The sequence below is a fragment of the Podarcis erhardii genome (assembly GCF_964252035.2).
Source record: "Podarcis erhardii genome assembly, chromosome: 6".
NCBI classification, from domain to species: domain Eukaryota; kingdom Metazoa; phylum Chordata; class Lepidosauria; order Squamata; family Lacertidae; genus Podarcis; species Podarcis erhardii.
In genome coordinates, this window is record NC_138510.1 from 35,543,950 (window position 1) to 35,571,082 (window position 27,133).

Sequence of the window (27,133 nt, forward strand, 5' to 3'; positions counted from 1 at the left end):
CCCGCTATAAAATAACTGAGGGGGCTGGGTCCTGCAAAATTGATGGGCACCGCCATTCAAATGGTGTGCATGCACCATGCCTTGTAATCGATTATGTGGGGCAGGGCTTACCTGTGCTCCCCCATATTTTATTCAAGTTGCAACCCCTGGCCAGAAGTAAGAGGTCTCTCTCTCTCTCTCTCTCCCTCTCTCTCTCTCTCTCTCTCTCTCTGTGTGTGTGTGTGAAGCCAGGGAACATGGAGATAGTCATGGCTATGGAACAAGCAAGGAGAGTCATAAGGTGCAAGATTATTCACCAGTTTGGTCCTGGTATTTGCACTTAAATAATTTATTTTTATGTCGCAATGAGACCGTAGAGTGGCTAGGATTTTAACTCTTTTGAACAATATAAATGCAAACACATACATATAAATTTGGATAAATGACTTTTGTAGTATATTGGTGGCTGTGCAGCCCTTGTATAGTGTGGCAGTATGAGACAATGGGAAGGAGAATTACAGAGAGCAGTCCTGATGCCGGTGTTCAGAAGTGAGATGGTTTTATGATCTCATGAAAAACAGTGGGATAACATAACTCTTCAAGCACTGCCTATCGTGCAGGGGAAATATGTTTGTGACGCAGGGGCTGCAATTTGAAGAGAAAGGGTTGTTAAAGAAAATTCCTCTAGAGTCTTCTGGCAGGCATGTAACACCACTGCAGCAATAAAGAAAATGTATGCTGCTTCCTCCTGTAAATGTTGGAGATGTAATTGTAAAGATTATGGTTTTCTTCATACTTACAAAAGGTTTATGGAAAGGCATTTTAAAAGTCATATTATAGATAATTGGAGATATGCTAATTCCACAGGTAGAACTGCTAAACAATTTGTGAAGTGGTGTAAAAGAAGAAAGACAGGATATCAGTTAGCAATCTTACAGGAGGTGCTAAAATGCTGACTGTAAGAAAGAAACAAAGAAATAAAGAACACGGAAGCATGCCAATCTGTAGAAAAATGGAATAGAGATATATGGAAATTATTAACAGCTTTTATTACTAATATAAGGCTGGGTAATGACAGAGCTATGATTAATTTCATGAATAACTAGGAAAGTGTATACTGTTCTGGAAGAGAAATAAATAAATATTGAGAAAACAATTGCCCCATGGATGTTAACAATGCTGTGAAGATTCATTATTATTTTTATGTTGGTTAGATGCTTTATACAAAAAGTCTTGAAGTGACAACAAGATAAAAAAAATACAAACACTTAAAATAATTAAAAATAGGAAAATTTAAAAACAATGTACAACGCAGAATTCCCAAAATGCTCATCTAACAATGCAGGAAAGAAAGTCAAGCTTTGGACTACAAGAACCCAAAGCTCAATAGGTATTTTTATGGGTTTATGGGATTATAACATAACATTTTTCCTGCTCCATTTCCTGCTCCATAATAAATCCCTCTTCTCAGGTAACTCTGAGAACTGTTGATCTGTGTAAGTGAACAGGGATCTCCTAACAACTCTCAGGCCTCTTAACAAACACGGGAAAATGGATCAAATTTGTTTTTATTAGCCAATATATCCCATATTCTTAAAAGTGATTTAATTGTTTCCAGAGTCACCTGAGATTTCAAATATTTAGATCCTAATACAGTCGTACCTTGGATCCTGAACGCCTTGCGAGTAGAACGTTTTTGCTCCTGAACGCTGCAAACCCAGAAGTGAGTGTTCCGGTTTGTGAACATTCTTTGGAACCCGAACATCCACTATGGGTTCCGCAGCTTCCAATTGGCTGCAGGGGTTTCCTGCAGCCAATCAGAAACTGTGCCCTGGTTTCCAAGCATTTTGGACGTCAAACGGACTTCTAAAAAGGATTCCGTTCGACTTCCAAGGTACCACTGTAGTTTCTAACCAACCAAAGGTGCTATGTACATATATTCTAGGATTGCCCATATCGGAAGAGTAAGGCCACAGTGAGATTCCAATATTTAGTACTTGACAGTAGGCAAGCATAGTGATATAATTCCAAACTTGGGCTCCTGAAACTGCCTCCTTTAATTTGTAGCTGCATTCTCTGCAAGGATATTCTTGGTGTTGCTCCAAAGGCATTTCCTAAATAATGAATTTACCTTTGATCCTGATGTAGAAACTGGGAGTCTTCTCAGGATATAAATGAATCTGGGAATAATATTCATTTTGAGAGCATTCACCCTTCCCCAAAGGGTAAGGTTCAATGACTTCCACCTATTGATATCTTAAGAAACCTCTTTTATTAATTTATTCATATTAAATGTAACTAACTGTATTATATCTCTTGGTATTAACATACCTAGATATTAAATAGATTTGGGGGGGGCAAAATTGATATTTCTTGAATGAGTGTGTAAATAAATTTTGACATTGGCATCAATTCTTATTTGGAACAATTAACAGAATAACCTGATATTTTACCAAAAGCGTCTGGATCAAGATGGGTATGCTAGTCTGAGGTTCCGAAATAAACAAAAGTATATCGTCTGCAAATAAAACTAACATGTTCAACTGAATTATGAACTGCTCTGTGAATCTCACGATGTTGTCCAATAGTGCTAGCCAAAAGGAGAGTCCACAACCTCCCAAGGCAGTCCATTCCATTGCTGAATCGCTCTTACCGCCAGAAATTCCTGATGTTTAGTCGGAATCTCCTTTCTTGTAACTTGAAGCCACTGGATTGAGTCCTACCTTTTGAAGCAAGAGAAAACAAGCTTGTTCCATCTTCCATGTGACAGCCCTTTAAATATTTGAACATGGCTTTCATATCTCCTCTCAGTCTCCTCTTCTCCAGGCTAAACATACTCAACTCCCTCAACCGTTCCTCATAAGGCTTGGTTTCCAGCCCTGAGTTTTGCACCGAACAGATGTTTTGTGTCATGATTTGTTGTGAAATGTTGACTTTTTTGGATTGGTTGTTGTGCTGGGCAATATTATGAAAAGTGGTAGAGAGGAGGACAAGGTATAGCAGCTGAAAACTATAAATAAAATGTATGTAAATAGACACTATGTCAGTTACTATCACACACCGTAGTTCCTCACTCTCTGTAACAGCGGTCAGGATGAGATGGGAAACCAGTGGCAATTATAAAACACTTTGAGGATTGCCAAATTGTGCCGAAATTGGCTAAATTTAGCTCAATGGTACAGCATCTAATTTGAATGGTGAAGGTCTCAGATTCAGTCCTTGGCCTCTCCAGGTATGGCTGGGAGAGAAGCTAGTCTAAAATCCGGAGAGCCATTGTCTGTCAGCCTAGATAATACTGAGCAAGATGAACCAATGGTCTGACTCCATATAAGGCAGTTTCCTGTACTCCAATTCTACTAATATTCCTGCCACCTCAGATTTTTTAAATCCTCAGAACTCTGTTTTATGTATATATTTGCTTGTTTTGTTTAAAGAACTTCTAAGCTGCTCTTCATCCAAGAGGATTCCAGGGTGGTATATGACAATAACAACCATGACAAAAGATTATTTTATTGTGTCATGGGAATTGGGTTTCCAGACAATTCAAAAGCAGGAAGAATGGACCAGTATTTGTGTGGGGAAAATGTAGCAACAGAGCTATAGTTGATCTTCTTCTCTTGTGTCAATAGAAGCATTTTCATATTTTCCACATGTGTCTGAAGAGTGTATTATTCCACCACATTACACCTGTGCGATGCCTGCGGAACGAGTATTTTTCTATGAAGCCACATCAGAAACATATGTGCCTGAGCTGTGCATTGTTCCTGCTTGGTTCACAAACTTTCCACTTCTCAGAAGCCTCACACTGCAAAGTAATGACGACTGTTTGGTTCTCTGTGTGGTTAGGCTAGTCAGAGAGGCTAGTCAGGAAATAATGGGAGATGCAGGCCTGTGACACTGTCTATATGTTCTTTGTAATCTCTCTTTATGATTTAACAACAGAAACTGAAAAGGCAATCGGCAACCTACAGAGCTGACAAAATCTACCCAACAGCTACATCTGAGCAGCCGGAAAATATCAGCAAGAACCGGTATAAGGACATTTTGCCATGTAAGCTAGGAATTAAATATTTATCACCGTAGTTTTTAATCTTTCCAGCCACTGTATGAATGAGGTGACGTGTATTTGGGATGTGTACACCCTCTACTTTTAAAGCACATTATTTCCCTCAAAGCCCTGTAGTTTACCCCTCACAAAGTTCCACTTCCCAGCAACTCTTAACAAATGTCAGTGGTCAGAATTCTTTGAGGGAAAGAATGTAGAGTGTGTACACAGCCTTGGAGTGTGAATGGCCCCTGTGCTTGTTATAATTAATATCATGTATACAGCTTGGATCCTAAATTAACCTAAGGACATTATTGCCTCTCTGCATCTCAGGTAAAGTGTTTGTTCTAGTGAGGTCTTGGGGGGGGGGAAGGCGGAGAAGAATAACAGGTTCTATCCTGTTGAGGGCAATTTCCCCCTTCTCAGCAGCCCATTATGTCTTTTCCTATATTGTTCAGGAGATAAACTTCAGAGAGACTTTTTGGGGTGTGTATAGGGAGAGCAATCTTTCCTTTCATGAACTTTCCTTTCATTAACTTGCCTTTGGACCCAAGGCAAGTTGTATGCAAACATGCTATTCACACACACCACACAAATGCAGAGTGAGGTGCAAATAAGAATGAGTATATGGTTCATACTCAATACACATCAACAGGTTGGTGCAAAGATACATGTTTTCTGATACATCTCAGAAAAATGATCAAACAAGTTTAGAAGGGCTTTTAAAAGAACCCTTGTTTACCTTCCTGTAAATAGCAATAGCTAGAGGAGAGGAGATATCACAAGGATTAATCAGTAGGTGCCTGCGAGACATTAGTCAAAACAGCAATTATGGAAGCACTAGCTGGGTTGAAATCTCTTTTCCCCAGCAACTGAATGTTTTCATTCTGAGAACTGGGAAAATGCTATTTCCTTGGTTTGGATATAATACCTTAGTGATGGTTATGTACATTGAGCATAACAAATGTGTCACCTTGACACATTCTGACCACAAAAAACAATACCCATTCTCTGAAAAAGACTCTTAATATGTATAGGTTCCATGACTCATGTTCACCTTTGCATGCTGATAGACTTCTTAGGTCAGTCATTCCTTTTTCCTTTCTTTCTTTACTGTTTCATTCACTTGTGATTGCCGTCTGATCAGGGTACAACTACCCACTAGTTAGGGACGCGGGTGGCGCTGTGGGTTAAACCACAGAGCCTAGGACTTGCCGATCAGAAGGTCGGTAGTTCAAATCCCCGCGACGGGGTGAGCTCCCGTTGCTCAGTCCCTGCTCCTGCCAACCTAGCAGTTCGAAAGCACGTCAAAGTGCAAGTAGATAAATAGGTACCACTCCGGTGGGAAGGTAAACGGCGTTTCTGTGCGCTGCTCTGGTTCGCCAGAAGCAGCTTAGTCATGCTGGCCACATGACCCGGAAGTGTATGCTGGCTCCCTCGGCCAGTAAAGTGAGATGAGCGCCGCAACCCCAGAGTTGGTCACGACTGGACCTAATGGTCGGGGTCCCTTTACCTTTACCCACTAGTTAGCTGACATAGTTTCCTAACCTCATATTTTACTTGTAATGCTATTACAGAGGTAGGGAACATTTAGAGGGGAACATCAGTTGGCTTAACCCTTCTCCTCCCACCATTCTTCATCTAGTTCCTCTCCCCCCCTCCTCACTGTGGAACAGCTGGGGAGGGGTTGTTTGGCACTATTGTCACTGGAAGGGTCAAGCACATTCACTGTCCACTCACCACCCTGGCATTATCAGTAGCTGGCAAATATGTTTGCTGAAATAATTTGCAGTTCTTCCCTTAATTAAACAACATAGATTCCTCTCTGAGATCTCGGCCGTAACAACTTTGGCGATACATAAGTTATATTTTGCCGTTCTGGAAGCTGCAACTTGAGTTCTCCGAACTCCTGGGCATTAAAGCTGCTCACATGAGTAGATGCTTCCTGAGAAGGAATAAAATGGGGAGTGGCTTGTGACCTTTTGCCAGATGAAAATGTTCTTGGATATACTGAGTTGTATCCAGTACTGTGGAAGCAGAACTCCTCTCACACAATGGGACTTCCATTTCCCCTCTTTCCACCATGCTCTCTCAAAATCTGCTCTCTCTCTCTCTCTCTGTGTGTATGTATGTCCTCCAATACTTTGGAGTTGATTTTGAGAGCTGCAGGGGAACAGAAGTTCCATGATAGGCACGGAAGTCTCTTGTATGAACAGAACCGCAGCAAACAAAACCTGGTTTTCAAAGGCTTGGATCCAAAAATCCTCCTTCCCATTGCAGCCTCTCAAAACTCCCCTTCTGAGGGTTGCATGGGGTTGCAGCTGTGTATGTTCAAATCAGCTACTCGGCCCATTCATGAGTAGAAGTGCCTTTCATTTGGATGAGAAAATATTTGGACCCAACCCCAAGTTTATTAGATACAATTTATCAACACCATTTAATTTAATATCAAATATAGATATTCTGTGGAAGAGATGGAAATAGACTTGGTTGGGGGATGGATTGGAGTGTGGCAGGAGATGAAAACACTCTGGGAGCAGCAAACAGAGAAGGATATATACCCAGTGGTGCATATACTTAGGAAGGAACAACCTTTTGCTCCAATACAATGCAAAGCAAGCTGTTTTGATCCTTGTTGGTGCAGCACAGAAGAGGCTAAGGTCACGCACAAAAAACCCCACTGAACATTCTGTGATGCAAATGAGCATGAGCTGTGCTGTTAGTTATTTCTCTCTCTCTTTCTGTTCAGGCCAGGAAATATTATGGGGAGCAGCACTAAAAAAAGTGCATCCTTGTGAAAGTGCTTGGAATGTGCCTGTGCAGTTGGGTGACAAAAGGGTTTAAGGGTGACCTCTCACAAAGCAACTGTCACAATGAAGCTTGACTTGGATTTGCTGTTCTAGGATCCGTTATATAATGCAGCTGAAAGTTGTTTCATTTGCTCTTCCCTATAGATGACCACAGCAGAGTGAAGCTCTCCCTTATCACGTCTGACAAAGACTCTCATTACATCAATGCCAATTTTATCAAGGTAGTACCTCATTTGGTGGCCTGTCGCACACGATTCACATGGACCGTAGGCTCTGCTGAGTGAAAAATACAGGCATATCTAAAGCGGCCATTGAGCCCCTGGAGACATTTAAAAACTGGAAAAAACTGTTGTGGGTACTGCACACACACACACACACACACATAATATATGCATGTACACAATGCATTCAGTCAATAATGGGAATGACAGACCACAACTGCATATAACCTCCAATAATTTGCCCCCCATCCTGCAGTTAGGCTTGAAAAAAGCCTCTTATTGGCTACAATGGAAGGCTTCTATCAAGCCTAATTTCAGTGGAAGGGGTGGCCGTGGGACAACTGGAAAGGCCTATGTGAAGCCTGGAACAGCACTCATGATTGCTGCTTTGGTGACCCACAATCCTTAGTCAGGTTTATATGAGAATGCAAATGGTTTAATGGAGAAAGTGCTCCTCACATTGAAGAGATCCCAGGAGTGGCGGGTTAATGAAAATATATTTGAAAAGTTATAGGACCTTTGAAATATCTTACGTTTGGGCTTCTAATTTAATCCTAGGCTACGTGAGTTCCTTCCACTGCCTTTCTCACTAAGGAAGCACTCTAAGGAAGTTGTCTCCTCTCAACAGTTCTCTGTCCCATTTAACAGCAGGAAGTCACACAACCTCCCTTTTTTTAGCAGTCCTTCTGAAGTTAATGACACAACCAATTTCTGGATATTGTTACGAGTTTTTGGGTGCCCAGATCCCCCGAAATTCCTGGGTCTAATTCTGGGTTAGAATTCTGTGTCTGTTTTGCAAGCTGGAGGGGGGCGGGGCAGAAAATGGGTGGCCTGTTTTATGCTGCAGTGAGCGTTAGTCACAATGTTTGGGGTTTCTTAGAATCTGGAGCTGCAGCAATAGAGGGGACAGGACCTTCTTGGGGTGTGAATGCTCTGCATTCTCTCCATCTAGACTTGTGTTGTATATATGTGTAACTAAATTATATATAATAAAGACACCACAGTCTCTGCTGTGCCTCATTGTTCCAAAAGGAAACACAGACGCTGATCAGTGTGCCAGGTACCCCTAGAATCTCACACCGTTCGGAGATTGGGGAGGCGTATAACAGTATAATGGGAAAAAACAAAATACTCCAGAGTGGATTGCACCTAGATGCTTTTTAACAAAAACTTGTATTTTATTTATTTCCTTTTTAGGGTGTGTATGAGCCAAAGACTTACATAGCTACTCAGGGCCCCCTTCCCACAACTGTTGTTGACTTCTGGAGGATGATTTGGGAATATAAAGTCCTGGTAAGCTCCAGATCAGTGCTACTTACAAGTCACTCCTACAGTTTTACATTCAAACATTGCTTGCTTTTTCCAGGGGAGGGATGGGGTCCCATGAAATGAATTAAGCCAAGGGGATGGTTGCACTAAGTCTGGAGTTTACAGACCTTGGTTACAGCTTGTGTTTAGTCAGGAGAGAACTAAGCCACAAGCCCAGTTTCAGATGGTACACTAATCCAAACTATGGCTTAGCTCAGTGTGGTGCAGTAACAAATCAGCTTGGGAGAAGTGGTCTGGACACACATGCACGTATATTAAGCCATTGTTTTGTGATGTGCAAACCAGGCCAGATTGTGGTTTGTTTGGAGTTAAACAAGCCACAATTCCTGGTTCAAATATAATTCTAAGCCAGAGATCATGGTTTGTTTCCTTCCTTCACTAGTGATGAGGTTATGACTTATTGTGTTACGCAAATATGTATTCTGATTCATACCTATTGCTTTCTGCTAGACTTTGCTCCTCATGTTTCAACCTGCTTTTAGCCTGCTTTATCATGGGTTTTCTTTTCAACATTTTGCATTCATGCACATGTGCAGTTGTACAGTGAGCATTTTCACATAAACTCTCCCTGGTGATGCTTACATTCAGCAGCCCATCCCATTACACTAACAGCAGGTGCTGAGACTTGGCAACAGTGGAAGGAGCCTAAAGTCAACAGCTACAACAGCTGCTGGATAATTTCTGGACAAGGTGGTAGAGTTTAAAAGTGCCTAAACATTGAATCCCTTGTTTTTCCAAAACCCACTAATCCTACATAAGCAAGGTTGCAGCTCATACAAATTAGGGAAACAAATCAAATATGTACAGCTTATTCCGTTCCCAGGATTTGAGACTTCTAGCTATATAAAAAGGAGGAGTTCTTACTTTAAAAAAAAAATCTAAGCCACCCTACTGCACACAGCCATTTTCTATAAGTGACAATTCTGCTCAAAGGCATCACCAGCCACTTGCTGCATATTTGCATGTCCCATGCACACACTGGAGGGCAGGGGCAGCCATATGGCATCATGTGTCACTTGTACGCATCTCAATTTCCCTCCTGGTTAATGCACTTGTTCCCTTATTGTGAAAAAATCTGATTAGTACTGTCAAGGGAGGTATAGCTGTGGGAAATCCAAGGGTGTGGTGGAACTGTTCTATTTTTTGAAGAGTTCCTCAACCCCCACCCCCCATGTGTTACATGGCATTTCTTTGGAGGGGGGTGCTCTACTGCCACACCTCCTCAATGCTTGTTTGACTGTTAGTGCTTGTAGGCACACCTGAGCCATTTTATCTCCAGGAACTGCAATGCAGAAGTTGGTGCTTTTGCTTCAACTACTGACCCCATGGGAAGAGAAGGGAGATGGAAATCGTGCTGGATATGGAAATGGGTTTTATTTTTCTTCGTTGCAAAGTGGGACCTTATAACTGGTGCAAGCCTAGTTTAGAAAACCTAGTTTAGAATTTTGTTTCTAGACTTTTTTTTTTGGTGAACAAATTCCAAAGCTATAAAGAATAAAGAAAAACCTTCCCATTTCACACACACCACAATCATTTGAGAAGCTTGCAAAAAAAAAAAAAAGGAAAACAAAACCCAGATGATGCATCAAAGGCCCTTGGAGTGAAATGGGATGTCCCAGCATCTCATCTCCCCTCCCTCCCTCCCTCTCTTCTTCTCTCTCTCTTGCTGAATCAAAGGCACTGGCTCATGCAAGTGCAGGAGATGTGCAACAAATGCAGGATAAACTGTACACCAAACATTGCATGTTGCTGGACAATTACAAAAATCACACCCTGCTTGATTCTTGATGTGGCTGCTTGCTGAGGTGAAGCAAGCAGGGGGTGGAGAGTATGGAGAAAGAAAAGGGTCTATGCAGGAACTAAATAGGCACTATCAGATATGCACCATCCACTGGTTTGGATCGGAAGCAACAGTGAAAATATAAAACTAGCAAAGGGGTGAATGGAAATGTGCTATCTCATATTATGATAAAAATGGAATGAGAAGGAAAAGAAATTGGCAGAGGTCTACCTTGTGGAAGTGCCCAGTATTGAAAATTTTCCTATTTCATTTGTGTAGCTGAATGGCACTCAAGTGTCTTTTTATTTTTATCTCTCCAGGTTGTGGTCATGGCTTGCATGGAATTTGAAATGGGGAAGGTAAGCCCTGTGCCAATGGATAGCACGCACACATACACACATACACACGCACAGCTTAATATAATAAAAAACTCTAAGAGGTTTGCATTTTAAAAAATCATTCAACAATTTTCCTAAAAGCTAAATAAAGATAAAGTGAAAACCAAATAATATATCACAAGTAAAACTGAGCACTTTGCAAAAATAAAAAAGAAGGTCATCCGGCAGAGCAGCCAAGGATGATTTGGATTCTGTCCCAAAACTGGACTTGACCTGAAAGGTCAATAGAATCAAAATATTACAGGAGAATCTGTGTTTTCCTCAAGTGGTGTCTGTATAAGATAGTGCTAACTCTCCTGGCCATCATTCCATTCTCCTTTCTGAATTATCAGAATCTTTAAAAGTCTCTTTGGACTGTGTGTGTGCCCTTGTGTCTTTTCTTGGTGGAATTACTTTTTGTACAAGCTAAATCAGACTATTTAATGATCCCAGATCTGGAATTTGACTTTTTCAGGCTCTTGTCTCAAAATCCACACACACCCCCTCCCGCAACCGTGTATTAATTTTAAAATTCAGACAATGAAGGAGAAAAGGTAAAAGCACCAAGAGTACATGTCTGGATACAACTTTGGCACCAAACCTATGATGTGGGAATTCCGTGATTGAAGCTCCCAGCATTTTTTATTTTCCTTTATAATCAGGATGAGTGCTATGGCATGGTGGGAAAGTGGGGTGGTGGGGGTGGTTAACCTTTCGTTCCATGCTTTGTTCCCTGGTATAAATTGTACCCTCAGCCTCAGAGCTGCTATTAGTCATGGAGAGAGAAATTTACAGTCATTTGTACTTATCAGTGGTTGTTGAGACAATTATGACTTCAGTAAGTTTTATAAGGCCGTAGTTGAGCAGTTTAAAGTTGTCCTTTATGGTTTATCAATGGATACACCAATTATCTCTGTGTGCAGATTGCTTCTCATAATAGGTTCACAGTTGAGCCAGGCTGTGTATATGCCAGATCTTCTTTAAGCTCCCATTAAAAAAATAGGTTTATGGCTCCCTGTTTCTGTTTCTTTATTAGCACCAGCCCCTTGTCCTTGGACTTTCCCCAGGATTTCTAGTCAGTAGTTCTCTTATTGCAAGCGTTTTGATTCCCCTCCTCCCATCCAGTATATCACCTGCTTCAACAAGAAGCCACAGAAGTATACAGTGGTTGTTGAGCATCCTGCCCTAGGTGTGCCCTTCACTGGGGGATGGGCCATAGCTCAGTGGTAAATCTGCCTTGCATGCAGGAGGTCCCAGATTCAACCCCCAGCATCTTCAGGTAAGACTGGAGGAGATTCCTGTCTAAAACCATGGAGAGCTGGTGTAGATGATACTAAACTAGATGGACCAATGACCAGACTCAGCATAAGGCAGGCTCCTACATTGCCATGGCTGGGCTTAGAAACCAAGCCAATTCTATAAACAATTAAGGCAGCCTGCGAATGTCTAAAAAAAAAAAAAGAAATGTTGTGTTTGAGAGCTGCCAGCTTGGCCAAACAGCTGGACACATCACTTGTGTGGCTGAAACTTTCCCTGACTGGAAACCAGTTTTTGTGCTGGGGGCAAGGAAAGGAAGATATGAGAGTGGACAAGGCAAGAGACAGATAAACACAGTCTCCTTCTACTTCTTTTCCAACAGAAGAAATGTGAGCGATATTGGGTTGATGCGGATGAGTCTCCAATCAATATGGGCCCTTTCTGCATATCCTGTGTGAGTATAACCATGCTTATCCCCTGGCCTGTTTTAATTCATGGTCTGCATTCTGATTTATGCAAGTTGTTGCTGTTTACCAGCAGAAAATGTCATCCTGGTTTGTTTTCCTATAGGAGGCCGAAGAGAGGAGAAATGAGTATGTGATTCGCACTCTGAAAGTGAAGCTGAATGATAGTGTAAGTCTGGGAACATATGGTAGGAATGCTTGGGGAAGTAGTCTGTGCTGGTGCCACCGATCAACCCATTTATGTGAGTCCTTTTGTGGTTACAATACACCACTTATGGTGGTGGTAATAGAGTCCGATGCTTCATAACTGCAGGAGCTTACATCCAGCAGAAACTTGAGGAAGTAATCTTTGCCTAAGAAGAGTTTGAGTCTACAACATGTACGTAGGTATAAATGCTTAAGCTCCATTAACTTCAATGGGACTCATCTGTCACACTGATGCATTCATAGCATGTAGAACTGTGAATAGGGATATTGGCATGGAAATCTGAACAGCCACAATCTGAATATGCTCAATGGAAAGGTGTAGGTATGGCGTCTTTGCAGATATGTAGGGTGTTCAGTTCAGCCTAACTTTGCATCCTCAAATGGCTACAGTGGCATGTGTACCCACAACAGTCAAATTACCCACCCACTACTTCCACCACCTTCAAATGAGGATGAGATCAACCAGAGTCACTTCTTCTCCTTTGGTGCCTTTACAGGATAGCCGAACTGTCTACCACTTCCATTATAAAAACTGGCCAGACCATGATGTACCGTCCTCAATCGACCCTATTCTTCAACTCATAGAGGAGATGCGTTGCTATCAAGCACACAGTGATGTACCTATCTGTGTACACTGCAGGTGAGGCTATTTGGCAGTAGAGATTTATTCTTTTTTTACACCAAGGGAGAATGCTCAATCTCTGTATTAATGCTCAGAGGGAAATATACACTCAACTGTAATCTTGGAGGCTCACAATCATTTTAGTTTTGCATCTTCTCCTTTATCTCCCCTCTCTGTGGATTCTATATTCTGATTATTTTCATGTAATGTTTCCTCCACCAAGTCAATATGTTTTCTTAGTTTTGCTGTCCAAAAATACCTAATCCTGTAGTGAGGTTAAAAGATGCATACCGCTTAGTTCAGAGCAAGAAATTAAGTGAGTTCAGCAAATAGATCAGAAATATAAATTGGGGGTTGATATCAACCTCAATTTGAATGGATGACATTATCTGCCCCCAATACAGCTCCTGGGAAAGCACATAAAAATCCGTTCAGGAGCTATTTTAGGACCAGTTCAGGGGAAGGACAAAATTTTCTTAGGTTTTTCTGCAGATTGACACTTGTTCTGATTCAGCAATAAAAGCGGGTTTTCCCAGGGCAAGTGGCAGGACAAAAAACCCAAAACTTTCTCAGGCCTGTGATAATAGATTTATACAAAGTACTAGTAATCACAGGACAAACAAATGTGTGGATGGGCCCTAAGAGATTTTCAGGGAAGGTTGAATGTTCTTTTATTAAAATACTGGAGGAAAAAAGAGAGCTGGATGCTGGATGAAAATGAGAGCTGTTCTTGCCCTTCCTCCAACAATCCCTTGTGTCTTTTTTTCTTTTAGTGCGGGCTGTGGAAGAACAGGAGTCATCTGTGCCATTGACTATACGTGGACTTTGCTAAAAGACGGGGTCAGTTTTTGTTTCCCTGTTAAACATCTTTGTACTGTTCATGTGCCACTATGTCAGGCAAGGAACTTCCCACCAAGGAACTTCCCGATGGTAATATAACTGTCATGAGATGGGAAATTTTGCTGTCTGTTATGCTGTTACTGGAAATGGGAACTTTTTCACCAGCTGATGTGTATAAACGCCCAGAGTATAGTGTAAATATCCAGAAGATATTGTTGACTGGGTAATGTATGGATGCCATCAATCAATCAATAGGAATTACTGAAACTCTTCAGTAAGACTCTGAAATATGAATTCAGTTATAAGGTGTGTTGCGACACAGAGTGGATGGCTGGATATGGGCATTCTATATCACCAACAGTTCTTTGTCTTTCCTCTCCCCTTCATTATCTTAAGATTCTGCCAATGAACTTCAGCCTTTTTAATACGATTCAGGAAATGCGAACACAGAGGCCTTTATTAGTGCAAACACTGGTACGTTCAAAAAATATTTTTTCTATCGTGCAAAGTCTATATGAAATTGTAGAAAGCATGTTTGCCTTATAGAGAGACACTGCTGTGCTCTAACGAGGAAATCCTTGTGTGTGTAGCAATAATGTACAAGAGCCCTCTTTGAATGAAAGCCTCCTGCAGAGCCATCAAAGGAAAAGATGCAGTTATTATCAGAAGAAGGGAGATCAAAGTTCAAAATGCTAAGGCATTCTGTGGATAATGTGCCAAATAAACTGGCTGACAAAAGGGCACACACAATCTTTCAAATGCTTATTGCCACCAGGAAATGATCTGTTCTCAAAATGATGTTCAATCATTCCATGAAATATTTAACCCATTAAAAAGGTACTGTCCCAGAAAATGAAGCAGTGCCAGATCTTCCATTTCCTCTTATATGTCAGCAAAGCTCAGCATGAAGCATAGTCACACCCACTTATTAAATGAATCTCCCCAACTTTGGGGATAACCACTGCTCCTTAGCTTGTATGCCAGAAAATATCAGTATAGCTTTCAAAGTCTATGATGAAGTAGAGAAATGAATAAAGAAAAGTGGCATATCTCCATGTTATTTATTGGCATCATTTTACAGGAGCAGTACAAGTTGGTCTATGATGCTGTGATTGAGCTCTTTAAAAGGCAAATTGAGGCACTCGCTCATCATTCCGATAGCTTTGCTATGGAGGTAAGTGTACAGTGTCTGGTTACAAATACAGAGCATTTCCCCCCAAAATACAGCATTCCTACCAATGCTAGCACCAAACAGGAACTGGAACAGGAAGTATTTCAAACGTTGCATTTATCCTTTGTAGAGAAATTCAGATCTCTGGCCAACAGTATTGCATTCACCCAACCCTCGTTTCTTGCATGCAAACTCTCCCCTGTTGCTGGTTTTTTGTGATGCCTGATCAGTTATACACCCAATGTTCCACCCGTCCATTTGGTTTCTAAAAGCTAAGTCAGAAGGAGTGAGCAGGCGTTAAACAGAAAATCATCCTGTGCTCACTTCTCTAAGAATTAGTTCATTGATGATGATGTCAATATCCTACAATGTTGTGATTCCACAGCATGGAATTTCCAAAATGTACATTCCACCCTCTCTTATTCACAGAACTGCAACCTACTCATTTGCAACTACACATTAAATGAGTGTTCACATTATTGCCTTAGAGTGTTGTGAAGTTGCTTTTACCCTGGTGCATTTCACAGCTGTATCTTCCCTAGCCATTCACTTTGGCAAGGCTTCACTAATCACTACACTCCTGTTTGTGTTCACATTGTGGAGCATTTATGGGGTGGGGAGCAATTCTTTGTCCTATGCAAAGTTGTCCATACCTTGGCCCGAGGTGAATGAGGAATGGCATGTGAAACTGGTTGAGAAACAACACACCCAGCAGCAGTATTCTATAATAAAGTACAGGATACATAGGCTTTTTGAATAACATCATGTGAACACGGATTAAAAATGCAGCACTAGAAACACAGTGAGTGCACAGCAGGGACGCGGACTTATAAAAAATATTGGGGGGGCCCGGGAAAGCTCATGAATAATAAATAAGCTCATGAATATGCAAATAAAGTGGCGCCGCCTCCTCGTGAGCGAATAGGGGAGAGCGTGCTGCGCCTATTAATCAGCTCCAAAGGAAATTGGGTGGAGCTTTTGCTCGGGAGGGAGGGCAGGAGGCATGCAGCCCGCCCCTCCCTGTGCATTTTGGGCTGGGGGAGGGGCGGCGATGGCGCTCTGCTGGAGGGGCGCCGGAGATTATTGGGGGGGCGGAGCCCCCCCAAACGAATTTTTGAGGGGGCTCGGGCCCCCTCAAGCCCCATGGAGTCGGCGCCTATGGTGCACAGTAAAGAGAAGTGTGAACACAACCTTTGCTACTAAGTGATAAAAGAAAACCTAAGATAAATTCAAATGCCATTACTCCGATTCTTTAAGTCCGAACTGAATCTTACCCACACCAATCCCCCCCCCCCCGTGTGCTTGTTGTTGTGTTTGCGAAGACCTTCTGCTCAAGCTGAGAGAGTCATTTTCTTTCTCATCTGCTGTGGGCAGTTATGTGGTCTAGCAGAAGCATAGGCCAGGGTGACAGAGGCAGCATTTCAACCAGGATGTGGTTTCACAGATACTGGCTGTTTTTCACAGCTTTTAGGACCTTCAAAAAGGACCTTTGAAAAAGCAGTTTACCAAAAATGGATTTGGGGCTGAGACTGACTTACAATATCAAGACAAGAGCAAACCCACCTCTGCGGAGTCTCTCTGAATGATTAACCTGAGGGGGCCTAGAAGGCCCTAGATAGAGAGCTTCTTTGAGAGAAATTTTGAATGTAAGAGTATTTATTTTATTTGTTGTTGTTACAAAAAAAGCAATAAAAAGTATTTGGTTAAAAAAAAAGAGAGAGAGAGAGAGAGAAATTTGGGGGCATATCTCTTTACAGAAGCTAAGTGCATGCATGTTTAGGTTGCAGTACTAAAAGAAAGTGCACAAGAACATGTCCCAACAGGAAAAAGGATCATATGGCCTTGTGATCCACCCCCCCCCCAATGGTAGGCTGGAGACAAGTGTGGTCTGAGAATTACAGCCCAATACAGTTGAACCCTTATTTGAAACAGCTTGAATCAGAGGGCACGTCCGGACAAGGTTGTTCCACACTTGTTCTGTGTGAGCAACTGGTACATGAGGCATGAGGATCCACACACTCCTATTTCTTTCAGTCGCCATATTAATTGTTATTCCATTCCTTGAAATCCACACCAGTCAGCAGAGGTTGACAGAAAATATCCCAGGTGTGGGTTTTTATCCCTCCCCTCAAGCAGACTTCCTCGCTCCCCCAGTTCACTTAGGCTGTGTACAGATTACCATTTCCTCCGACACCAGTGGGCTCCCACTGCTGATGTATGAAGCAGAGAGCATGTGGCATTAGCCACAATCTGTATATATCCTGTAGATTTTTGAGGATTGTTTCTGTTTGATGTACTTCCCCTCAAATCAGCTCCCATCAGATTTGAAAAGGCAAGATGCCGTTAAGCTGAGGTGTGCACAGTTCAGATAGTTGTTGTGCATGCGCAGATAGGAGCACATGTGCAGGTGACAGCTTCATTCAGTTCAGGGGTGGTGGTGTAGGCACAGAGAAACAAATCAGGTAATGTGCATTGAATGAAGACACCCCTGCCCCCTCTCTGGTGTACCCAGCAAGTGCAAACATAAAGAGGGGACATGCCCATACTTTAAGCCACTGATGTGTACATAGGCTTAAACTTCATTTTACTTGCACTTAAAAAAATAAAAATAAACTGCACAATTCTGATTCTCATCAAAGTGCCAGCAGAGAACACTTCAGGGCCCTTCAAAACTGGAGTCAGTCATGATGAAAGACAGAAGCAATTTGCTTTCAGGGGTGTTATGTTTGCACCAGTCCTAAGCAAAGTCTGATCTTTATGTTACCAGTTTTTATATGGAAGACGCTGGAGATGCTTCTGTCTCACAGTAGCTCCAACAGCTGTTCACCATGTGGAGCGCTGCAATAGTATGCAATGTGGAAGCATTTCCAATAACTCATGAGGTAGCTAAAATGTAAGACTTGGTGCTGAGTACTACGCAGAAGCCAAATACACTGAAGTAAGATGGGTGATGAAAGAGGGACATACCACATTAATTATAAGCAATAAAAGTGAAACAGCATTTCCTGGAGAGCTTAGAGAGAGGTACCCTACTTGGCAGATTCCGCAGTAGTCTAATATTTATCAAGCCACTGAACTCCAAAAATGTATTTAGAGAGCAGGGATGTCCTAGATAAAGGAGTAACTAGATAAAGGAGTTCAGTGATTATCTGTTGCAATGGCAAATATCAATTCCAGATTCAACAGTGTAGCCCACTCTTTCCACTATGAAAGGTGTGGACACATGACTATAGCCAAGGGAGGGGCAGCTGCCCCACACCAATCAAGTAAAACAATAGAAATACTTAATTAACTTACCAATCAAAATGGTTCTGCCCCCCCCAAACAAACGTCCTGCCCCCAACATAGTCCTGCCCCCCCCCACAAAAATCTTGGCTACGCCCATGTGTGGACCTCACAGAATACAGATCTTTTAGTCCAGACCTGGGCATGATTTAGCCCAAACATGCATTTGGCAACCAATTTCTTAAATATTTTGTCCTATATTTATATGGTGGTAGTGCTGCTGTTGTTACCCACCTTACATTGGGCTGTAAGCCAGTACTATGTCCACCTGTTGTAAACCAATGTTCTGGTTCTGTGAGTCTACAAAACCTATATTTTTTTGGTAACTTTTGTAGTCTGAAGCAAGCCATCCAACAGCCACAGCATTCCAGGCTCCACATATGGAAACTTCTTCTTTGATACAATTGAACAGGTAAGAAAAGATGTAATTCTTAAGTATAGCACACAATTCGGGAAAGATTATGCACTTTAAAAAGGCTGTAATCCAATGCACACTTATCTGGGAGGAAGCCCCATTGATCTCAAAGGACATGCACAGGATTGCACTGTGGAACCCACTAATCTCAGTGGGACAGTTAAATATTTATTCTCTCTTTCACTGAAATAAAGTAGCCTTAGCTCAACTTTGGTTGGTTTATACCCATAGTCTCAACCTAGCTATGGACCAGGATTGGGGATGCTGTGTTTTACCCATAAGTCCCAGCCACCATGGCTGGTGGTTAGAGATGGTGGGAGTTGTAGTTCAACAACATCTGGAGGGCCACAGGTTTCCCATCCTTGCTACAAAGAAAGCAAGGTTACTAAAGTAAAACAATTCCTACCTGCCTCTCCTCTCTACTGACTTTGCATCAAGGAAACGTATGGAGGTCATCTTGTCTATCAGCAGCTACTGTCTATGGTAGTTAGTTGGAACCTTTAAACACAGAGGAATTCTGAATGCTACCAGTTGCTGTGTGAGAACAGTGAGAGAGGGCTATTGCCTTTATGCGCTGCTGGTAGACTTTCCAAAAGCATCTGGCTGAATACCAAGGTAAATAAAATCTTGCCAGTCCCCAGGGTGTCAAAAAGACATTTTTCATTTTTAAGAAGCTAGTCTGGGTTCTTTTGGTTGATGTTTTTTCATAGGTGGAAGTAAAGTTTCTGAGTTTTCACTTATCCCTAGCCATTTTGCAATGCAGTGGAACTTTGTCTGGATTGAGAAGGGCCTTCCCGAATAGTTATACCTTTGACAATCATGTTCCCTTTGTTTCAGTTCAGTGCAAGAGGAACAGGAGAAATCTCTGAGCCTGGGTCATGATATAGGCACTCGTGACAGATATAGAGATGGTGCTTCTCTGGTCAGACAAGCAATTTCAATTGGATCCTTGAGCTTCAGCGCCACCAGAAACATGGATGCTGCAGCAGGCTTGAACTCTTGGTTGCCAAGACAGCCACTCCATAAGCATCACAGTTTGGACTTCAACCATCTCCTTTGGGCAGAGCTACCTGTCACTTTAAAATCAGGAAGTGAGGCTGGGATCAGCTTAGATTCAAAGGTGCCTCTAACACGGACCAAATCGACCCCTTTTGAGTTAGCATCACAGAGAGCGTCCCAAACGTTGATAAGAAAGGACCCTGACTCCTGTGAGGGCCTGCAGCCTGGAGGATTTACAGCTGACTCTAGCCTTTCAAATAAACTATCAAGCAACACCAAGCGTTGTCTATTTGCGAAGTTACGCCATCAGTCCTGTACTTGGTCATCAGAAGATCCTTACTTTTCTTCCCTGTCATCGGACGAACCATGCTCTCCAGCGCTTCCTGACCCTGCTGCGAATCCATCTGAAACAATTCCCCGGCTTGCTTCTGCTGCAGATGCCAGAGGTCAGCCCTTGGAAAGTCCAGCAAGGGCCAGCTACCCACCATGCAGCTCTGTGGCTCAGAATAGCCAACCAGTGGGTGCAGTGGAATCTGCCTGCCAGAGTAAGTCCTTGAGAGGTTGTGGGTTCCTCCTGCAGGGGGATTTGCATTACAAAAGAAAGTTGTACAAGGAGGCTGTTTTGTTGCCCTAACAGATCAAGGGGTGATAACATTTTAAGTTTGCACATGACCAGAATTGGACTTTGCTAGTGCATGGATGAGGAATCAAGATGGACAACTAACAGCTTTTTCATATGTGGAGATTAAATGGCCTTTGAGCGTCTATGTTTTATTCTTTATGTGAACATCTAACAAATATTAACAGAAAAGATGTATATGGGTTATCATAATGTTTTAATATCTAGAATTCAAACTCATTGCTTGGCCCACTGCTGGGAAGGGAAGGTGGAGGAATGCTGCACAACAACCCAACACTTTTGGGTGATGGGATGCCACAGTTGTAAAAATCTAAAATCTGAAAAAGTATGAATAGTACTGTGCTACTCTGTATTCTGATAAATGAGGAATGAGAAGGAAAATAAATTAGCAGAAGGTTTCCATGTGGACTTTGGATACACAGGATTTATGGTTGATGGGGGAAGGAAGTGTAGTTGCCAGTGCTACCACTTCCAGTGCCATCTGGTGGTCACTTTGTTTATTTTTTGAAAGTAAATGCTTTCGTGCTTCTGCACTTCAAGATTTTGCAACAGCAATTGCAACCTGGTGGTGTTTCCCTATTATACATTCGGAAGTTTGTTCATGTTTCCAGTGTTCCCGATATGCTTCATTTAAATCAACAGAGAAGCTTGTTGCAAGACACTTTCTGTCCACACTTATGACCTGAATAGTGCTATAGACTTGGATTTTAAGATGCGCATGGTTTTCCTACATAATGGCAAAGATTTTTGTCCATAAAATGATAGTGCACAACTGAAGCAGGGAAGGTTCTGTAGCGCACATGTTGGAAGCAGAAGTTCCCATGTCCAATCATGGATTTTTCTAGCTAAAAGGATTTCAGCTAGCAGTGTTTGCCTAATATATATATCTTGGAGAGGTATTGCTGATCACAATAAACTGTTTGGATCTGAATGGGCCAACAGTCTGACTCAGAATAAGTCTGTGTCCTTTATTTCATGTCTAGTTTTCATAAACTAACATTGCGTAACGAGTAGCTATGCAATGCAACCAAGGTCAAGGAAGACCATGAGAGGTCTTGGTTATTGTCTTGCATGTCTGCAATAGATATTTGTGTATACAACCCAAGTCCACTAACCTCAGCATTTTGGCTTAACAGGTTCTTCCCAGGTGGATGAAGACATTCCTCCCCCATTGCCTAAAAGAACCCCTGAGTCCTTTATTGTACCTGGAGAAGATGGTGAGTTCAAGTATCATCTAAGTGAATACAGTTTTGTTGATGGCAGAACACCATATGCAAGATGAAGTCATCATCTCTTTCAAGGGTGGAGAGCCATTTTGGCCCAGATGGCCAGATAGTTTTCTGTCATCCTCACCCCACAAGCCAACTTCGCCATCCAATGATTGACACTGAGCATAGGGCTGGCAAAACACCTTTCCATAGATTTGAACTCACTGCCCATCACCTGATGGATGGTGAATTCAAGCTGCTTTCTACAGGGAGTGGCTGCATAATTGAGTTCCCCATGGGGAAACTAGTCACACAGTTGTTCAAGCTTGCTTCCTGCAGGAGTCAGTGGCATGAAGCAGTCTGCATGGAAAGTGATACTGAAATGGTGGGGGAAAGCTCCATTTTAGCAGCACTTTCAATGCAAACTGCTTCATGCTATTGGAGCCAGGGTTGCTCCCAGTGCCCATCAGCTGCCCATTGCCTGCCATGCCTCGCTCCAGCACAGAAATGATCAGGAGCTCACTTTAAGCTCCCTTTGTAGCCATTTGGTATCTGACACATATGACATTAGGTGTGGAACAGGTTGGTGTGGTTTGTGAGTTGGGGCCCCTGTAAGGCCAAATCTGAGCTGAAGGTTCCCCATCCCTGATCTACAACTTAAACTAAGATAGTGATGATCTGCAGAGAGTTTTAAAAGATCCATTATGTTTTCTAATTTTATCCATTGCAGATGACTCTGTGTTGCCAGATTCAAACCACCAATCACTGTTCAAAAATGAGAAAATTGGAATCTCTAAGGAATGGAGCGGCGTGTCTCAGCTGAAATTTTCTGATGACTCTGTGAGACTGAGGCCAAGTAAGGTAACGCATTAGAGATTTTATACATCTCCACCAGTAATATTGCTATATAGTTTACCTGACTTCTGCAGAAACAAAGGCTGCTACTTTATATAACTAAATTGCAGCAGGAATTCAGTTCATAGTCCAACAGCCGAGGCTAGGACAATACTTCTGAAAAAACAAATTGTATTAAGTCTGAGTGCGTCAACTGGCAGTAGAGATGTCCAGCAAATTCCAGTGAAGATGGGAACATCTGCTAACGAACATTCTTCTTCCTAAAATCCATTGGGAGCTGATGTGACTAACTAGGAAGATGCCACAAAACAGGGGAAATGAATAAAGGGCTTTGGCTTTTAGCATGAGCAAGTGGGACCTGAGACAAAATGTTTTTTTTTTTTTTTTATTAATTTTTTAGAAAAGTTTTTCTTTTACAAAATTAAATAACACATACTTTCCAATATAATACATAAATTCTTTTAGACTTCCCCCAGCTCCCTCCACAATCCTCATAATTTTAAAATTAAATTCACATTTCCTTTATAATTGTATTGCTAGTTAGTAAATCTTTACAGCTCTTTCCCCTCTTACAACACCCTTTCTCCTCACAAAGCCTCTTTAAAACCGAGGGACCTGAGACAAAATGTTGCAAGGTTCTGTTCAGGGTTCCAGCCAGCTAGGCCTTCTGCAGGATACTCCATTCTGTCCATTCTTTTCCTCCAGTTTTCCACCCCACCCTTGTTAGTCAGTGTTTCATGTCCACAGAGCATTCTCAGTTCTCACTGGGCTGTTACTGCAATTTCCTGAGCTGGTAATGGCCCGGTAACAAATTTACAACCTGTGCTGATCTTTGAGTAGATGTGTTATATGCTGACAGGGTAGCATCCATCTTATGCAGCTACTACTGTGTTGCTGAAACACTGTTCTGCGAGTAGGGCTTTTGTAATTGTTATCATTCACAGCACTGCTAAATTTGCTTCAAGCTGTTATTCTTATTTGTTCAGTTCAGTACAACAGTTTTTCAGGAGTGGGAAGTAAATAACACTTTCTGAACCTGAAGGCAGAAAAAAGACAGAAAGGAAGGGCATACTGATATTAGTAGAAACAGGACCAGGGCATTCTGGTTCTTGCTAATACCACAGTTGAAAATCCCTTCAACAATTTAATAGGAGAACTCTTCTGAATAAAGATAAGTGGCTTGCTTGAGTGTCACTTTCAGTGGCCACATTTTAAAAATGAGCAGAATGCCCTTTCTTCTGATTTAGTTTTGAAAAACTGAAATAGGATTTTTGTAAATGCATGGTTCACAAATAGCATGTGGATCCACCTTCCACTACAATTGCACGCAGCATGTAATTCTTTAGGAGCACTGAGTATGATGCTGTTTGGGGGCATTGTCAAACCTTTAGAGAGTTACAGCTGTCCATCACCTACTTACTAAAAGTTAAATGCATTTATACAGAGTTGAGGGACGTTAAAGTATTCTCCTTTTGTTTGTTTTCAGAATGCAAAGCTGCAGAGACCCAGATCAGGTAAACATTCTCCTGACATTTCTATGAATTAGTCTGTGCTACTACTACACCTGCTTGCTTCATGTTCCATCAATGCCTTGCTTATATTGTCAATGGAAAACTTCTGTTGTATAGATGGTACACTAGATGGTACACTTACCAAATCCTGTTCCTCATTGTCATCTTGTTCTGTTAGTATTACTGCAAAATACTGAAGAGCCAGTGATATTAACACACATTTTAAGAATTCTCCCTATGTATGTGGGAGCTTAAGGTGCATACATGTTTTCTTGGGATGAATTGTGCTTAACACTGATAGCAGATAGCAGAACTGAAGACATTGCAGACAATGTTGGCCTGATGCTGGAGAGGCTCAGGGTTTTTTTTGAAAGCAAGCTAATGAAAATGTTTTCTATAAATTATTTTGTATTGCTTGTTGTTACAGAGATTCCCCGGGATCGGTCTCCTTCCCCTCCCCCCCTTCCTGAAAGAACTCCTGAGTCCTTTATTCTTGCAGATGAGGAATGTAAGTACAATAGCTGTGGTTGTCTTGTAACAACATTATTGGGTGGTGATTTTAGTTAATGCATTTTCATTTGAGGAGGTAGCAAATACAAAGTCAGGTTTGAGAAGGTCTGGGTGAAAAGCGCTGGAGGAGAATCTTGTTGTTGGCATCTGTCTGTCTTGGGAGACAATGGAGGAGTGTGCCTTTGGGGGTAAAGTCAAATCTTTTGAGAGTTACAGCACCTGCTGTGGCTGTAGAGACTGATATGGAAGAGAAATGTTTTGTTGCAGCTGGGGCAGATGGAGGAAAATCACAGCAACAAGAAAGGAAGATAACAATGAGTCTCCATATAATCACATTCAGAACCCACCTTTTGCCAGTAATTCCTATTAATACATACTTGTGGCATACTGAGAAACAATACCGAATGTCTATAAATCAAATGATGCAGCCAGAGAACCTCAGAAGGACAAAAAAAAAATCTCCAATGTGGTTTACAGTCTAGTATTAATTATGCATTTAATTATATTGAAATAATATATTGAAAGAATTGCCATATTTTGGGGGGAAGAATTGGTTTGTTTTCTTTTTCTTCTCAAATGATGCCTTCCATATATAGCAGGGGTAGGGAACCTTTGACCCTCCAGATGTTGTTGGACTACAACTCCCATAATCCATGAACATTAGCCATGCTGACTGCTAGGGCTGTTGGGAATTGGAGTCCAGCAACATTTGGAGGTCTACAGGTTTTCCCATGTATATGGAAATGTCGATACAGTTATTGTTTTGCTAAGTGTGTTTTTGTTTTTCTAGCTCAACCATCTGTTACGAACGATGCTGTGAGTTTCGGAGAGTCTGTGATTAGATCAACAGTCAAGTCATCAAAGGAAGCAAAATGCTTCAGGAGGAGTAAGGTAAAGGAGCATAGAGAATGCATAAGAAGTGGAGGGAGAGACGGCTGTAACATTTCTATTAGCAGAGAAGCAGGGCTTCCCCCATTCCATGCTAATTATATAAGTTTCAGCTGTGCAGAAGTTCTTTATCTTTAAATAGACGGAGGGCTGCCTTCTGTTAGCTAGAATACATGACTACCCAACTTTCCAGTTTTAGCCCACATTATGCTGCTTAAAAACACAACCTAACAATTGTTAGGTGTCTCTCTCCCCCACTGACTCCATCCATAATATGGAGAAGAAATAAGTTTTTAACTGGTAGATCCTCTGGTAAAAACCAGAGCTTGGAACATTTCTCATTCACAACACTAGGGAGCGCTCTAAGCAAGAAAGAGAAGCAAATACAGTACATATGAAACCAGAAACTGCAGTTTTGCTACCTTTGCAGTTAAGCTGTAATAATCAAATATGTAAATTAACAGTGATTCACTCTTTTCAGAAGGAAATATACCCAAGGACCTTAATTTCAAATTAATGGCCCATTGTGATGCAACTCGAGGCTGGCTTTGTTTCACCTTTAAAGGGTTACTAGAGCCTCAATCAAAGGGGAACAAACCTCTTCATCTTCTAACTGGAAGAGAACTCCATTCTGCTGTCCCAGAATGAATGGGCTGCTTGTGTTGATCTAGGGTGCTTCCACACAGCAATTCACTGTACACTCAGTGCTTCTCAAATGTCACCCTATATCCCCCCCCCATCCAATTTGATCCATGTTTACCATTTCAATTTTATTTTTACTTATTGGACTTCCTGCAGAAATAGTCAATCCAGATTAAATGAGTTGGGCGGGTAGAATATGGGACAGCCTTTTGACAGGTACTCATGACAGTTGCTCCCTGTAGTTTATTTTTTAAATAGATCTGTTCTTAATAAGCAGGGTTTTTGCAACACCATAATTTTTCTGTGTTTCCCCCCCTAGAGCTTGAAAATTTTACGAAATGTGAAGAACAGTAAGTCTTTTGAATTTATAGACTGCCTGTATTTTGCATATTCACTGCGGTGGTGCTGTGTTGTAGTCTGAGGCGAGGAACCATAACCCCTAACAATTCTATTGGGAGATGAAGGCACTCAGTAGTTTTGCTGGATTAATAAAGACCTATCACGCAGCTCCACTATTTTTCGCTGTGCATCTCAGAGGGTTTCAGAACCAGGAATTAATTAAAGGTCTACATTTATCTGCGGAGGTTTCATTGTGAATACTAAATAGAGAAGGCAATTTCTAAAATGTGAAATCTTTCTACACCTTTGTGTATACAAGAAAGAAGATTCCACCTAAACATTAGGAAGAACTTCCTGACAGTAAGAGCTGTTTGACAGTGGAATTTGCTGCCAAGGAGTGTGGTGGAGTCTCCTTCTTTGGAGGTCTTTAAGCAGAGGCTTGACAACCATATGTCAGGAGTGCTTCGATGGTGTTTCCTGCTTGGCAGGGGGTTGGACTCGATGGCCCTTGTGGTCTCTTCCAACTCTATGATTCTATGATTCTATGATTCTATGTATACTGCTTGCCAAGCCTCTCCCACATCTTTTCAGTATCTCTTCTGTATAAGAGGCGGGTGAACTATGCATTATGATCACCATGGGTCAACATAATCCTAATGCTATGATTCCCATGAAGCAACATTCACTATGTGAACTGGGGCATTCTTTCATTCCACACACGATAGATGACAGGCCTTTT

At 41.7% G+C, this 27,133-nt stretch overlaps 1 protein-coding gene across 4 annotated transcripts in view; it reads left to right on the top strand.

The window, feature by feature from the left end:
• PTPN22 (protein tyrosine phosphatase non-receptor type 22) overlaps nt 1–27,133 on the top strand; it is a 37,442-nt gene that overhangs the window by 6,683 nt on the left and 3,626 nt on the right. The window contains exons 3-20 of one of the 4 annotated variants that reach the window (XM_081864930.1): nt 3,922–4,030; nt 6,979–7,055; nt 8,253–8,348; nt 10,485–10,523; nt 12,181–12,252; nt 12,369–12,431; nt 12,967–13,109; nt 13,865–13,931; nt 14,328–14,405; nt 15,013–15,105; nt 18,723–18,799; nt 19,640–20,346; nt 21,578–21,658; nt 22,380–22,510; nt 23,991–24,018; nt 24,443–24,523; nt 25,316–25,416; nt 26,375–26,405. In XM_081864930.1, coding sequence (XP_081721056.1) covers nt 3,922–4,030; nt 6,979–7,055; nt 8,253–8,348; nt 10,485–10,523; nt 12,181–12,252; nt 12,369–12,431; nt 12,967–13,109; nt 13,865–13,931; nt 14,328–14,405; nt 15,013–15,105; nt 18,723–18,799; nt 19,640–20,346; nt 21,578–21,658; nt 22,380–22,510; nt 23,991–24,018; nt 24,443–24,523; nt 25,316–25,416; nt 26,375–26,405 — 2,074 coding nt within the window. Of the gene's footprint in view, nt 1–3,921; nt 4,031–6,978; nt 7,056–8,252; nt 8,349–10,484; nt 10,524–12,180; nt 12,253–12,368; nt 12,432–12,966; nt 13,110–13,864; nt 13,932–14,327; nt 14,406–15,012; nt 15,106–18,722; nt 18,800–19,639; nt 20,347–21,577; nt 21,659–22,379; nt 22,511–23,990; nt 24,019–24,442; nt 24,524–25,315; nt 25,417–26,374; nt 26,406–27,133 lie in introns of those variants that run through there. The other 3 variants (XR_014157269.1, XM_081864932.1, XM_081864931.1) reach the window with 3 other exon arrangements.